Raw genomic sequence first — 15,468 nt, forward strand, 5'->3', positions numbered from 1 at the left:
GTGTACTTTTAAGCTGAATTAAATGAGAGCGGACAAATGTCTTTACCTGCTGACCAGTCCCCGGGCATTGACATGGAGCACCCAGCTGTACATTCAGTCTGGCCGTAGCCTTCATAAAACTGTGGAGTGCAGAACGTATTTTTGGTGACATTCATGCAAACATTCCAAAACAAAAGATGAGTTCAAAGAAAAGTGGACGTGGCTCACCTGGCAGCCCAGTGCAGCTCGTAGAAACGTCAGGATAGTTGGAGACACCGGCGCTGCCCCTGTGATGATGAGCCTGACACGACCGCCCAGGCTCGCCTGCATGGTGTGAAACATACAGAAAGAACAATGTTTATCACAAATCATAAAACCTACGGGTGATATCGTCAAATTATTGTAAGGAACTAGTCATGTGGTCAGTGCTTTTTAGATCATAAATAAAGATGAACAATTAGGCCTTTAACAGTAGCACAGACTATAACATGTATAAAAATAGGTATTTTTTCTGTTTATGTACCCATTAACAACGGCCCACACCTCATTAAAAGCTAAGTACGTGCGAAATCTTATTAATATCAAGTGGAAGAATTAAGCTTTAGTTGAACCTGTTTACCTGCACTTTTTTGAAGACGAGTGTGTCCCATATGCTGTCCCGTCTGACCACACCACTTTTAAGCTCTGCCTCCTTCCTACTGAAAGCAAAATCGAGCAGCCATCTCTTCAGCGGCGTGTTGGCTTGACTAAATATCTGTGAGTTATTGAGAACAACTTTACTTTAAATCACCACATTTGACAGTCAGCAGACCAGAGAAAGGACATTTTGAGTCTATTAATTAAATAATAAAAAAGGAGAATGAGGTTCTGGGAAATGATAGTGAAACAGCTGGCTCTTCTCATAAATATGACTGTTGAAGACTTTATCATTGGTAACATTGCATAAACTCTGACCTTATCAAACATGCGGTTGAGGAGACGTGGGACCACAGGGAAAACTGTCGGCTGCAGCGTTTTCAAATCATCCATCAAAAGCCGAATGTCGCCTTGGAAATAGCCGATTCGAGCACCATGGATGAGGATGACACCCTGATGACAAGAGAGCTGCTTATTCCTCGATGTTGCAAGTTAAATCAGTGTGACAATTTAACCATAAGGGAGCAGTGTTGTTGTCAACATTTCTCTAAATATCCAGTGTTCTTTATTTAAAACCACTGCAGTATTTTCTAGAAGCCATTACTGGTCGTGCTATTAAGTTACTTTGCAGGTCAAGGACTTCCATTGATCACACATTCGTCAAAACAACGAAGGACGACATGACGTTGACCAACACACGCTGCATTTTTGGTTTCACTGCATAACAATATCACACAGACTCTCAGCTGCAGGTTATTTGATGCCCTACTTTGAGGATAATAAACATGCTTTTCTATTAAAGCTTTAAACCACACTTGTTATTTCATTGTGTAACACATCTGAAGAAAAACAACTCCAGCACATACCTGTACAACTCTCTCAAACATGTGAGCTAGAGGGAGGTAGGATACATGAATGTCATTGATGCTCAGCATGCAGTATACCTGCGGAGGACACAAAACAAAACAAAACACATGCATGTATGCAGGCTAGGCGAACTGTACCTCCACCACCCTCTCAAACATGTGGGCCAAAGGGAGAAAGGAGATTTGCACATCTTTACTGGTGGGCTTCAGTGCGCCCTGGACAACAATGTACATAGAAGGAAGGAGTGGAACGATGAACAGAGGTGAGACGGACAATAAATAATAAAAAGGGGTCAGAGGGTCAACCCGAGTCAAACAGGGATTTCAGATTTTAAGCAAGGTCTTTGAAAAAGCTCAATGTTTTACAATTTATATTATCCAAATCTCATAAACGTAAGGATGTAGTTTTGGTTTCAGAAGTCCGCCAAAAGTGTAAAGGGGGAGAATGCCATTTCCAGCACTATTTATGTGTCTCGCAAATAATTATTGATGATGACATTTTGTCTTGTGCATACCAAGATAATGGTAGTACAACTAAATGTGCTGTGTACATTTCTGCATTAGTTATGCACTCCTCCAGCTCAAAAGCACATTTAGTTTCTTTGATAAAGACAGTATTTGTGTATTTACACCAAAGAATACTCTCTTTTACAGTCTAATCTCTGATATTCAGCTCTAGGGGCTTTTTTTTAGTTCTAATTAATTTTTTAAGCAAAAATATAGATTCAATGTTTTGTATGCATGGAGAGGAGGCGCAAGTACTTTTTCAGCTCTGAGTAGTGTCTGCAGTCTTACTCTCAGGCTATGACTGAAAACAATAATTACAAAATGAGGGTGGAAATTCCACAAAAAAAGAATGTAAAAGAGTATTTGAGAATTCGGAGAAGCATCCACCTTAATACAAAAGGACTTAAAATCAAACCATACATTAGATAATGCCCTTTATTTTAAGAGCCAATACTAAAAATATTTGTTTACCTCTGTTATTTTCATGAAAGCTGCAGTGTTGGAGATTACATTTCCATGAGTAAGCATTGCACCTTTTGGGTTTCCTGAAAGCAAAGCGATGATCATGATTATACATGATGAAGACATTTTCAAAAGATTTGGAAACAAGTTATGTAATTACCTGTGGTACCGGATGTAAAGCAGATAAGTGCGAGGTCCTCTGGTTGAGGGGGCTGCAATCAGGTCACAGGTCAACACTTCAGCGTGTAAAGCTTGAATTGATATTGCATTTGAAATGTGCAAGATTATATATTTTATTTGAGTCCCAAACATAATCGTCCAGCTAAATTATTAAAGTTTCTGATTGCAATAATGTAGTCCGAATTCACAGCTTTTTTTGTCATGTATTCAACAGGACACTCACCACTGGTTTCTGGAGGTTGGCTTGACCCAAGGCCTGGAACAAATGAAAACGTTAATATTGTGAGATGCAGGCTGCAGTCGAATAGTCCCAAAATGACCTCCTAACGTCTAACCCATTTACCTTGACCTTTGTGGAAAACGTCACAGGGTCAAAAAAAGATAGGAAGGAGAATTCATGAGGAGTTAGGGAAAGACAACCGCGGTGTTTAGAGAATCCGACGACACTTTCACTAAACTACGTAGTAATGATGCGACGGCAGGCGGATGCTAGTGACGTCGGTCTGCAGCTGAGAAAACAACAATGTTCATGAGATGGACTACAACAAAGCGCATCTTAGATGCATCGTCTGTGTACTTAAAGTCTTAAAAAACACAGTTCAAAGTATGACTTTATTAACAAGGTTGGAATAGAAATGAAAAGAGAACGCTGCAGCTTTTGTACTCACAAAAACTAAGAAAAGAGATCACATTACACCAGTATGAGCTGAGCTGCAATGGCTCCCTGTAAAATCAAGAATCACAATTCTTCTCATTTACAAAGCCTCCCATCTTAAAAAGTTTGTAGTACCATATTGCCCCACTAGAGAGCTGCACTCACTAAATGCGGGGCTATTTGTGGTTCCTAGAGTCCTAAAAAGTAGGATGGGAGTCAGAGCCTTCTGTTATCAAGCGCTTCTTTTATGGAACCATCTTCCACTTTCAGTCCGGGAGGCAGACACAGTCACCTCATTTAAGAGTAGACTGAAGACTTTTCTCTTTAATAGCGCTTATAGTTAGGGGTGCAAATGAGAGACATGCTTATAATACCAGACATGCACTAAATGGTCACTTTACTTTTCCTCTACCAAGAACTAATGCACTAAAGAAATCAGTAATGTACAGAGCCCATTGCATACTGGAATGTGCTCCCCTCATATGTGACTAACAAGAAATAAATGTGATTTCAAAAGGAAACTTAAGGCAGCAATAATCGGAAAGGATATTATAGTAGATTAGGTTATTATTTTAGGTATTTATAGGTATTATTATTTTACTTTTAATGTAAATGTTGTTTTCTAAGTCTAAGTGTTTTTGTGAAAATTGATCATGCTGTACTGCATTTTATGTATTTGTATTGTATTGTAATGTTTTTTGCCTGGACCCCAGGAAGAATAGTCTCCACTACGGTGTCGACTAATGGGGATCCTTAATAAACTAAACTAAACTAAACTTAGAAATGTCTTTATTTTTCAAAGAAAAGCACTGTTTTTTCAATAAAGATAACATAAATCAAAAATACACACTATACATTGTTAATGTGGTAAATGACTATTCTAGGTGGAAACGTCTGGTTTCTAATGAAATATCTCCATAGGTGTATAGAGGCCCATTTCCATCAACTATCACTCCAGTGTTCTAATGGTACATTGTGTTTGCTAATCGCCTTAGAAGACTAATATCTGATGAGAAAACCCCTGTGCAATTATGTTAGCACAGCTGAAAACAGTTATGCTGGTGATATAAGCTATACAACTGGCCTTCCTTTGAGCTTGAAGTTTGAAGAACAAAATTAATACTTCAAATATTAATCATTATTTCTAACCTTCTCAATGTCTTGACTATATTTTCTATTAAATGTTCAATTCATTTGATAAATAAAAGTGAGTTTTCAGGGAAGACACGAAATTGTCTGGATGACCCCAAACTTTTGAACGGTAGTGTAGATGTTGTCATAATGTACATAGAGAAGGTTACATTTTTATTCTCACCTCAAAGTCTTTCAAACTCAGAATATCAATGCCCCACTCTTGTCCCTGCGTCACCAGCTCGCTGTCAAATGGCTCCATGAGCACAATGGTCTTCACTGTTCGCCCTTTCCCTTCGACACAGTCCAAAATCATCTTAGCCTTTTCGGGTACATCGCAGATTACTGTTGAGATGGCAGCTGAAAAACAGATGGCAGGCACCAGATTAACCACTTTGTTAGTGTTAATATCAGTGTCCTTGATCTAGAGTACGGGTTAGAGCTCCAGGTGGTGTGTGGTTAGTGTGAATTTGTGTGTACCTCTGTGGATAATGTAGCCGATGGCTTCGGTGCCAAGTGTGTCATACAATGGAACAGCCACCATGGAGTATGTGTAACAGGCCAGCTCTGAAATGGTCCACTAAGTGACAAGAAAACCATTAAATAGATCAACATTATGAATAGAATTAAAATGATTGAAAGGTTATTACTTCATAACATCTACCTACATCAAATGCGAGTTGTGAGTTAAGTTGAGTTTAATCATAAAATAATCCAAACAGTCAGTGCTTTGACCTTATAGCTCCTGACTCTGTTTTTACTTTCTATTTTATTTTAATGAAATGTTGAGATCATGGCTCAGAATCAACGTCCTGTAGGGCCGGTGTTTGCACAGTTCCAAAAAGTGCAGGTAAAAATTAAATTTGTGTGTGTCAAATCGAGAATTAACGTAAATAAATGTCATTGGAGATGTGGGAAGCAATTTAGTTGTGGAACTAGGTCATATGTAGCAAATCAGATGGTGAAGCCCAAACTTAAAAGTGGACAGTACTCGGGTCAATACTCTCATCAAGCAGTAATCTAAATCTAACTTTTTTTCCTGACTTCCCAATACATGATGGCAACATTACAAAATGGTGAGATAAAGGCTGGTCTACACAGTGAATGAACAGACTCAGACAAAATATCTTTGCTTCAAAAACTCTGAAAGATAAAAGCACAAGATGATGCCATTTGTCTTACCTCTGGCCTGTTCTGGGAAAAGATGCCAATAAACTTGTCTCCTGTACGAGAGTGTCCTTTGTGAAGGAGAGCAGAGCCGACGTTCTCCGCTCTGTCTACCACCTGTGCAAAAACAAAACAAAAGTCCATTTTCATTTATTTTTTCAAACCTATTGAGACTTGGCCAGTTGTATATTGTGGAACAATTCAATGTTAGACTTCCATGTCTATGGTCCACGTCTCACCTCACTATAAGACTGCCACTCGTATGGCTGGTTTGGTTTCCTTGATCCGAGACATGGTCCGTCATCTGCGAAAGAAAATGCTCACCTTTATCTACATTCATCGGAAGGAATTGGTTCACATGTAGCTAATACAAGTGATAAACTCACTTGATTCTCTGAGCCCTCGTTGGAAGACCTCGTACAGTGTGCGTGCGTCGTTGTAGTAGTGAGTCATGTGCTCATCACTGTCGTTCAGCGCTGACCTTCTTGCACGTTCTCCACCCTGCGAGAAAAAGGAGAAAAACAACACATTGTTAAGAGCAGCTCTTACCGAACTGTCAACACCTCGACCTCGGGACACATTACATGGCTCTAGTCAGGAGAACAAGGGAGAAGATGGAAAGCACAGGTGTATTTTGTGGTACACCTTCGCTCGGTGTCACCTGGCTCTCTGGGATATCTTGGACACAAACCTGGACGCTATATGCAGCAGTTGTGGTTTGAGCTGAAATGTGAAATGTCAATAAATAGTCGCTGGTTCATGGCATGTGCACTTTAATAATAAAAAAACTAGAAATACTCACTTTCTAATACACAACTAAGTGTGTGTTAATGTTAATAAGTTATTAATGAAGTGTTTCCATCCGGTCTGCAGTAAATTTGATGATCAGTAGTCAACAGCACTTGAACTACAGAACTAGCCACTTCACCAGCACAGTTAACTTTAACTAGTCTAAGATTAACTTGTTGGCACTCACAGTGTGACGAGGAGTAAGGATGTCAAAGCTCGTAATTACAAGAGCTTTAGCTGGATTTAAAGTTTCTGGGAAGGATCCCATTATCATTCCTGAATGAGGTCTGCTGACTAGTCTCCTTCAGACCGACAGACACTTTATTAAACCCGCAAGGGGACATTTCTCGCTACAGCATCATTTATATATTTACACAGGTAAGCAATCAAATATTTAAAAATTCACAATATAATCAGATCACACTTCAGATATTCATCCAACTCACAGGATTACAAGACAGTGGCTGGACAGTTACATCATTGTTTTCTTTGTTGTAGGATCCACATCGCATTTATTAGTTTCGAGACTTTTGTAGTAGCAGAAGAAAAGAAAAGAGATCCCTTACTGGCATTTCCACTGACTGAAGGCCGAGGTTATAGGGTGGTTTGAGGGCTTTCTGCCGAGTGGCAAACCAGTAGGTGGTGACGGCGGCGAAGGCACCCATCCCCATGAGTGCATTGGTGGGCAAGCTGCGCATGTACTGCCGAACATCCTCCAGCTCGGGAAACCGCAGCTGTCTCAGAACTTCCTGAGCCTGCATGACTGTTCTGCAGGGAAAACAAAACAGAATTACATTAGGAAACTTTGTCAGCTATTTTTGTACGGTGTGTTTGTTTGTTTCTCTTTTCCAGTTAAGCTAAGACATGTGTTTTTAAAATATGTTGTATTTAAAAAAATAACTAATTTAGCATTCATGACGAGCATAATGACAGCATGTTAATGTGAGATTTTAGAAAACAGTTTCAAAGAAATTGTCAACAATGCGGTTCTTTCAGAATGCAGTGATCCAGCAGGCGGTAGAATTTGATCTTTTGTTAATCAATGGGTCTCTTGTTTTAGACCGTTACACAGAAACATCAGAACCCGCTCGCACAGAAGAATAATAGTGGTTCCATTCAGAGTTAAGGCAATGTATGTGTCATCGTGGTCACAAATACATGCTAAACTGAATATACTACATGTAAGGCAAACTTTTTCTTCCTTTATGTGTCAAAAGAATTAACTTAAATATTTTTTTACATTTATAGAGTATTACTAATGTTTGTTTTGTTTGTTTTTAATGTATATTCTGAAAGTAAAAAGGTATAGGAAGATAGAAAGATGAATCGATTGACAGAAAACAAACAATTTTGATAATTGTCCATTTAAAAAAAAAATAGATCTCCAAACTTCTCTTGTTCAATACTGTTTTTCCATGTCTTGACATAAAAAAATATTTTATATTTCGGACTGCTCGTCAAACAAAAACTATTTATTTAACAATTTATATTTTACATGGGATCTAGGATAACGTTTGTTTTATTGTTTTATTATGTTATATGGACCAACAGTTTTTCAAGAAATAATCTGCTTATTAAACTATAACGAAAACAGTCGTTAGTTGCAGCACTTGCATTTAATGATCAGACAGAGGATGTTGAAGCTATAAGGTGTGCATCTCTTCACCTTTTTCTACACAATTACCATCCAGATGTCAAACATATTAACAGCTGCCTCAGCCTTATAAAAGGTTCCTCAATTAGAGCCACATGTAAAAAAAAAAAACCAAAGTTAAACATTAAAACAGAACTGGAATGAATCCATTTCTGGCATGATCATGGACTGATAACATAAACATACAGTGTGTAACCGAAATAAAGCTTCAAGGATAGATCTACGATGAATCAGCAGGCAGGGCGATAAAGCAGCAGTGAAGGTCAGCGTTGGTCCACCACAAAGTGATATTGATTATTTGTGTTAGGTCAAAAGTTCTGTTTTATTCGGCCCATCAGACAACCTTCGGCCCAACCTTAGCTTTAAAGCTCTTAACAGTATGTCCTTCAATAGATCAGAGATATCCTGAGTTGATTTAAATATGTTTATATATCTGTCTATCATGCACTTTTTAAAATATTAAGTTTGATACACTTTATTTTCCTTTTCCAGGAAAATCTCATTTTACCTCACTATTCCATGTTCAGGTATTCTGGTCGTTGTATGCCTTCCTTTTAAAGTAGTCTAACTTCATTAGATATGTAAAACAAAGATTATCCGTAACGGGAATTATTCAGAGCAAACAATTAAATGCTAATATTTTTTTGTTTAAGAGAACAAGAAATGTCAGTCCTTAAATGAGAAAAGGAACTTTTTCTTTAAACTATCTTTAGATCCCCAAAACTAAAAGATAAAGATTATTTTTAAAGAAACTTCTAACAGAAATATGCTGCTGAAAGTACATTTACGTTTGCCACTGTTCTTACTTCCACAAACAATGCATACAAAAGGAAGATGTGCTATCCCATTCAAAAGCTATTGCAATAAAGGCACAGGAAGGAAATATGACGCCTTTATAGAATTATACGGACACAACCACAGACACTGTTCAATGAACGCAACTCTCCTACAGTATATGTCTGAGGAGTAAAGGAGGATTTCTGTTCTGGATGTTTGAGAAATGAAGTCACTGGGCTGAAAGCACATTTAACTGGATATTCTGTTACACTTAATTTTAAAAGTAAGTTATTGTAAATGCAGTTTGGACTTTAGTAGGACAAACTCATTTAAACTTAACTTAAAGTAGGACCTATCTAACCTGCAGGCATTTTTCAAATTTAACATCTGAATATGGAAAAATATTAATATCAATATATAATGTGGCTTTAAATGGATTATATTCAACTGATTTGACATTTAGATCAGATGGTAACAGCCCTGTAGGTAAATGAACAACTGCCACATACAGTAGGTAACAATTGACTTCTCACCTCCTTCTATTATTACCACAGATCTCATGGCAACTGGGACCATTGCCAACTGGGACAAAGTATTGTAGATAAGCTACTTTTCTTTAATTTACTTTTCATGATAATTTAAATGCAGTAAAGTGTTGAATGTGCTCAAGGATAAAAAGAGATTAATGATAATCTCTTAAATGTATATATTCAAAGACCACAACACAAAGCACTGACAAGATTCATTCAAGCGGTTCAGGTATATTTGTGCTTTATAAAAATAAATAATATATATATATATATGTAATATGAATCCTAACCAATGCTACAATACAGTAAGTCTTACAGGTGTTCCTAAGACAAGATGATCACACCCCATCTATACAGCACATCAAATGTAGCTAAATTAACTTTACTATTGATTGTTTACAAATGAAGATATAATAAGTCTCTATACTCACAGGCCAAAAGTATTTGTATATGAAGTTTGGTACAGACAGTGTCCAAAGGCGGAGCAGTATAACTATCTGACAGGCCCTTTGCTGCAGCCGTTGCTATAAGAGGGACTCACACTGACCCCCAATAGACCTCTGAGGTTTTCACAACTATGAATAGCAGAAACACGCCCCTCTCAAATAGAAACACAGACACATGAGGCCACGCTACTCAATCACTGGAGCAATATTCAGGCAGCAGGTTCATTTAAACCCAGTCTGAGTTTTTTGTCCTTGTGAAAACACAACCAACAAGTAGTTATCAGGTTTTCAAAAAAAATCTGTTTAACCCTTGTGTTGCCTTCGGGTCAATTTGACCCGATTCAATGTTTCACCCTCCTGTCGCCTTCGGGTCAATATGATCCGATTCAATGTTGAACCCTCCTGTTACCTTTATATTTACTAACATATTTTACCCTTGAGGTCAATATGACCCCAGCTATTAAAATCTCCAGAAAATTATTAGAATTAATATTGTTTTCCAAGTTTAAGTGTGAGGTACTTTATGTTTGTTTGTTGACTCCCGAAAAAACACCGACATTAAACATTGAATCTGGTCAAATTGACCCGAAGGCAACACAAGGGTTAAAAAGGTAATGGTAGCCAGATTTAATCAGAATTCAAACTAATCTGATTGCAGATCTGAGTGACTTAAACACTTTGAGTGATGTGTATTCAAGATTAAATGACCAATGTCTTATCATACACTATCTGGGCACAGTGTGTGCAATTCTTGTGTTGCCGAGTGGCCAAACAGGTGAAACTTGTCGAATAAAGAACTACACAAGAATGTTTTTGTATTCCACATCGATATTTTGACACTTTTTTTTTTTTTACTGATATCCCAGAGTTTGTGAGCACTAACCCAGATACACATAAAACTGAGCATATGAGCAGGTTCTTTTAAATCTAAGATGTTGTGTTAATCAACTAGAGTAGAGACAATCTTACATTTTAGTTTCTTGCATTTTGAAATGAGAACAAATTAAGACTGTGGGTTAAATGTGAACATGTGGACATTTTTCATCTGCTACAAAGCTAATACACATGGATGTTTGTGAAGTGTAACATTAATGTACAACGCTGAAATGTGACTGTCGGGCAGTATGGATAACATCCTATTCTAAATCCTGTCATGGTATGTAATTATATGTTATATGTAGGGCTGTGAAATGATTAAAATTTTAAATCAGATTAATCACAGGTTTCTGTGGATTAATCATGATTAATCACATATATACATTCAGGGTTTTTCCTGGGTCAAAATGGGTCTTCGGTGCTCCAAAATTTTTTTTGGCGCGCTGCGCGCGCACCGTCTGTTCGTTGAGTGAGTGATCAGCGCACTCGGTCCATTCGCGCACCTCACAGTTGCGTATTGATCAGACAAGAAGACACGCTTATCAACTCCAGTGTTTCCCCTATTATAACAGGGGGAATCTCCACCCGTCACCCTGTAATTTTCGTCTACCCCCACCCCCGTCAACAATTCTCGGCTCGCGCAACAGAGCGATGCGCGCGCCGACATCGAAGCTCTGCGGCGACCGCGATCGACATATTGAACACCCCTGCATTAAAACATTAAAGAACCGAGAGTTTTTTTCAGCGTGAGAAGTACGATGTGTGGCGGGAGTGCGTGAGTTAAGACCGAAATGCGTGAATCTCACGCTCAATGCGTGACACTTGAGAGCCCTGCATTGCTCACCAGTGTGCGCGCCAGCATCGGAGCTCTGCTGCGCGAGCCGAGAGAAGAGTTGTTGAAAGGGGGTAGGGGGGGGGGGGTGCAAGTGACTTTTTTTCGTCCGGATGTGCGTGCACACGCCGGCATCCGAGCTCTGCGGCGCGCGAGACGGAGATCGGAGTCGTGTTAACGTGACACGTAGAGACAGAACAACATGCTGCTGGTTCGAGACGACCAACAACAGACGGATTGGAAGCTCATTCTGCGCATGCGTTAAATGCGTTAAAAAAAAAAAAACTAGTTAAACCTGTAATTGAATTAACGCGTTATTTTTCACAGCACTAGTTATGTTATCAATATACACAGCAATACAGGCAATGTTCTACTACATGGGCTGAGCAGATAAAACAACAAGAAAGTAGTGTCAGTTTGTAGGTTATTCCTGACAATTAAATTCCTGACATTTTAAAATATTTCATCACATTGATGCTAAATTGTCATATTGCCCACCCCAACAAATATATTATACAAAATGTATTCATCAAATCACAATTTTACAGCTTTATTAACACGCAAATGTTTTTTTTCTCTGTTTGAAAAAAACTTGAAAGCTGCCACTATCCATCATCATCATTCTAACTTTTGAAAAATAATGCAATCCCAACTATGCAAAGGCCAAGTTGTCATCTTAAAATGTCTCGTTGTGTCTGAAGATAAGTCCAAAACACAATAGTGTTCAATTGTGTAAAGCTGGAATCTGAGAATGTGAATGTGAATCAATTGATGGTTTCAGCACTAAAACATGACTTGGTGTCGACAAATGCCAAAACACAACTTTTCCAGATTTATTTATTTTAAAGACTGCATGATTTATCAGAAGAGTAATTGACAGAGGAAGCGATAATTAAAATAGTGGTACGTTTCAGCTCAACAGTGGACATATGTCATTGATTGCATGCTTGAGAGTTGTTGAAGTTAAAAGGTAATGCAACATCCCCCCCACCCCCCTTCCTCCACCTCTGCACTCCATACTTGGACTGGGAAGCCGACAAGCCAATGGCAGAGCTAGCTCTCGGGTCACCCCACACACAAGCCATTGGAAAAAAAGAGTGGGACAGAGCAGCTGGTTCATTTGACACATAACGAAACACCAAGACTGCAGCTCGAGAGTAAACTACAGCTGTAGTTTTGAAACCACAGCCAGGAAGTTACAAAAAGAAAACCACATGGTTGGTCAGTCACATTTGATTTCCTCAAAAATGTTCAAGTTCCTCTTGGTGAGATGGTGCACTGACAGAAGAAAAATAAACTAGCCAGCTTGGGTGTTTAGGTTTAGGTTAAATGATTTAAGCTCAACCGTAACACTGGAGGGTAATTTAACAAGTGGAGCCTTTAAACAAACTTAATCCAATGTTGGCAAGACAGTCACTTCCAAATATCATAAGCAGCTTTCTCTCAGCAGTTAAATTAATCTGCAAACATTTGTATACGAGGGTGGAGTCTTTTAAAGACCTTCCAAAACCAAGAACACAAGTGCACATATGGGAGAAATGTATTATATTTGCAAGTCTGGCAAACAAGCTTACGACCTCCATTAGTAACTGGTTCCTCCCAAGCAGTGGCGGCTGGTGAATTTTTTTTGGGGGGGGGGGGGCGCAGTTTAAATAGCACTCAACAATGAGAAGAAAAGAGGTTTTGAGTAGAATATTGTAAAAAACAAAGCTTTATTTCAAGAAACCACCGTGCTCAACACTGTCCAATAACAACTATCAACACACTGTAACTTTGGGCATGAAAGGTTCAGAGCAGAATGCTTTAAGAAACATTGGGTTGGGTTTCAGAGGTTTGCAAAATAAAAGAGTTTCACCCTCACATGAAAGAGGTTCAGAGCAGAATAGAGTGAGAAAGAGATGCAGCACATGTTACATTGGGTGTTTGACAGAGCAGACCCACTACGTGTAAAGAAAAGTAGCCCTCCTCTCTTTAAAGTTGGCAAACATCTCAATAACTCTCTGGTTAAAGTCAATCATGTCTGTAACCAGCCTGTTTCCATTATTCTTGAGGGAATGGGTCTGTTTTTCAGAACTTCTTCGTTGTGTTTTCGATGCCAGTTCGGTCTCCTTCTGTTGCTCTGCTCTGCAAACAGGGTTAGCTTCATGCTGTTAGCGAGTTAGCTCCATGCTCTTAGCTAGATAACTGCGGCAAGATTCGTGCTTTACACTTGTCTGCAGCTCTTTAGATCCCTCCCCCCGTTGTAGTCCAGAGAGTTTCAGTCCCAGGACTTTGGAACAACAGACAGGGGAATCTAAACAGCGCATTACTCACTGAGCCTCCAGCTGACCAGCTGACCAGCTCCGTTAGCTACCTGCTCCCGTAGCTCCGTGGAGCTCTCTGGCTGAGGGAACGATATGTCTCTGATCTGCCGAATAGTCCAATCACGTGAAATAATAAAACAATGTCATTGGCCAATGAGCGCACATTTTTGTGCCCCAAGATTCACGTTTCATCCGCCAATGAGAAGCCGTCCTTGCCGAAACGACTGTGAAATGTTTGCTCTCTCCCGCACACACACATTTGGCCGGTGTCCCGAAAATGTGATAATGAGTGGCGATATATTATATTTTTTCACATTAACTTAAGTGGTTGTTGACACGCTGACGGTCTCCCACACACATTTAGCGCGTCAACACGGTATATTTACTATTTAAATGATTTGGCATATAATGTTTTTTGACAGGATGTATTTTTTTTTCATCTCAAAATTTTAAGAGGCTCTATGGACGCCACTGCTCCCAAGGCTGAGGAGCTCGTCATAGCGTTCAACAGGTGAGGGAGCTGACTTTTTGACCGGTATCTTGAGCTGAAGTTTTGGCATGTCATGCGAGTAGCGACCTAGAGCATTAAGTCATCCAAATGTGTTTAACCAACTCACTGCGCTAACGTGATCTTAATGACTTACGAAATGACGTAGCTACAAGTGGTCAAATCTGACAGACTTTTGGCATTTTACGGCAAAATCAAAAGGACAACTTCTATTAACTTAAAGCCCCACTATGTAACTTTTGGACCTTAAAATAACAGCTTGAAAAAAATTGTGCCGCTACAATGACTTTTAATATGACGATTTGCGTCTCCGCTATTGCCATCGGGGGTCTGTGGGGAAATAACTCCGCTATGTAAGATTCTGGAGCCGCCCGGTATATCCGGCGGATGTACTCGACCTGCTTTCTGGCAGTGATTATGCAATGTCATAAAGTGCCACTTCACGCTCGCAGCTCCAGTATAAGGGTAGCTTTTTATGTAGCTTTTTGGTGTTGTCAACAATATTGTATTCGATCACACGTACTCCACATTTGCAGTCCCCCAAAACAAAAGTAAATGACTGCACGCGCACCCCCCCCCCCCCCCAAAGCCGACAAACAGCTGATCGACCAGGCAGAGACGTGGCGAGGCGCCGCGTTCAATCCCCGCGCTACTTCACCCTAGTCCGGTAGGTGCTGGGCCAGTTCACAGTGTTCCTGCGCAGTCTTCTATTAGTGATCCCGCCCGTTGGTATGAATCCAAAATAGAAACAGTCGCCGGTTGCTGCCGTTCTGAGTCCGCCGCCTGTCAGCGCGCTCCAAACAAAAAAAACCTTGCGTCACCTTTTATAACCTGTGACACGTACAAATAATAACAATAATAATAATAATAATTATAATACAGGACAACACATGATCCCAAATCAATACAAGTGTATGCGAGGCTGCATCTATCGTCACTGGGTATTTACGACACTGAAGTCGAAACCTAAATACCTAAAAACCTGAAGGGGGCGCCAAAAGTGAAAAACTACATAGTGGGGCTTTAAACTATACAGGACTGTCTCAGAAAATTAGAATATTGTGATGAAGTTCTTTATTTTCTGTAATGCAATTCAAAAAACAAAAATGTCATGCATTCTGGATTCATTACAAATCAACTGAAATATTGCAAGCCTTTTATTCTTTTAAT

At 39.3% G+C, this 15,468-nt stretch overlaps 1 protein-coding gene across 5 annotated transcripts in view; it reads right to left on the minus strand.

Annotated features, from left to right (window-relative positions):
• acsl1a (acyl-CoA synthetase long chain family member 1a) overlaps positions 1-15,468 on the minus strand; it is a 58,286-nt gene that overhangs the window by 4,610 nt on the left and 38,208 nt on the right. For 2 of the 5 annotated variants that reach the window (XM_056408576.1, XM_056408579.1), the window contains 14 exons: positions 6,939-7,140; positions 5,970-6,084; positions 5,823-5,887; positions 5,599-5,700; positions 4,897-4,996; positions 4,601-4,776; positions 2,854-2,886; positions 2,611-2,662; positions 2,460-2,533; positions 1,482-1,559; positions 934-1,068; positions 599-733; positions 208-303; positions 47-119 (listed from right to left, as the gene is read on the minus strand). In XM_056408576.1, coding sequence (XP_056264551.1) covers positions 47-119; positions 208-303; positions 599-733; positions 934-1,068; positions 1,482-1,559; positions 2,460-2,533; positions 2,611-2,662; positions 2,854-2,886; positions 4,601-4,776; positions 4,897-4,996; positions 5,599-5,700; positions 5,823-5,887; positions 5,970-6,084; positions 6,939-7,140 — 1,436 coding nt within the window. Of the gene's footprint in view, positions 1-46; positions 120-207; positions 304-598; positions 734-933; positions 1,069-1,481; positions 1,560-1,619; positions 1,698-2,459; positions 2,534-2,610; positions 2,663-2,853; positions 2,887-4,600; positions 4,777-4,896; positions 4,997-5,598; positions 5,701-5,822; positions 5,888-5,969; positions 6,085-6,938; positions 7,141-9,764; positions 9,872-15,468 lie in introns of those variants that run through there. The other 3 variants (XM_056408577.1, XM_056408580.1, XM_056408575.1) reach the window with 3 other exon arrangements.

Source organism: Pseudoliparis swirei, chromosome 24, assembly GCF_029220125.1.
Source record: "Pseudoliparis swirei isolate HS2019 ecotype Mariana Trench chromosome 24, NWPU_hadal_v1, whole genome shotgun sequence".
Classification (NCBI taxonomy): domain Eukaryota; kingdom Metazoa; phylum Chordata; class Actinopteri; order Perciformes; family Liparidae; genus Pseudoliparis; species Pseudoliparis swirei.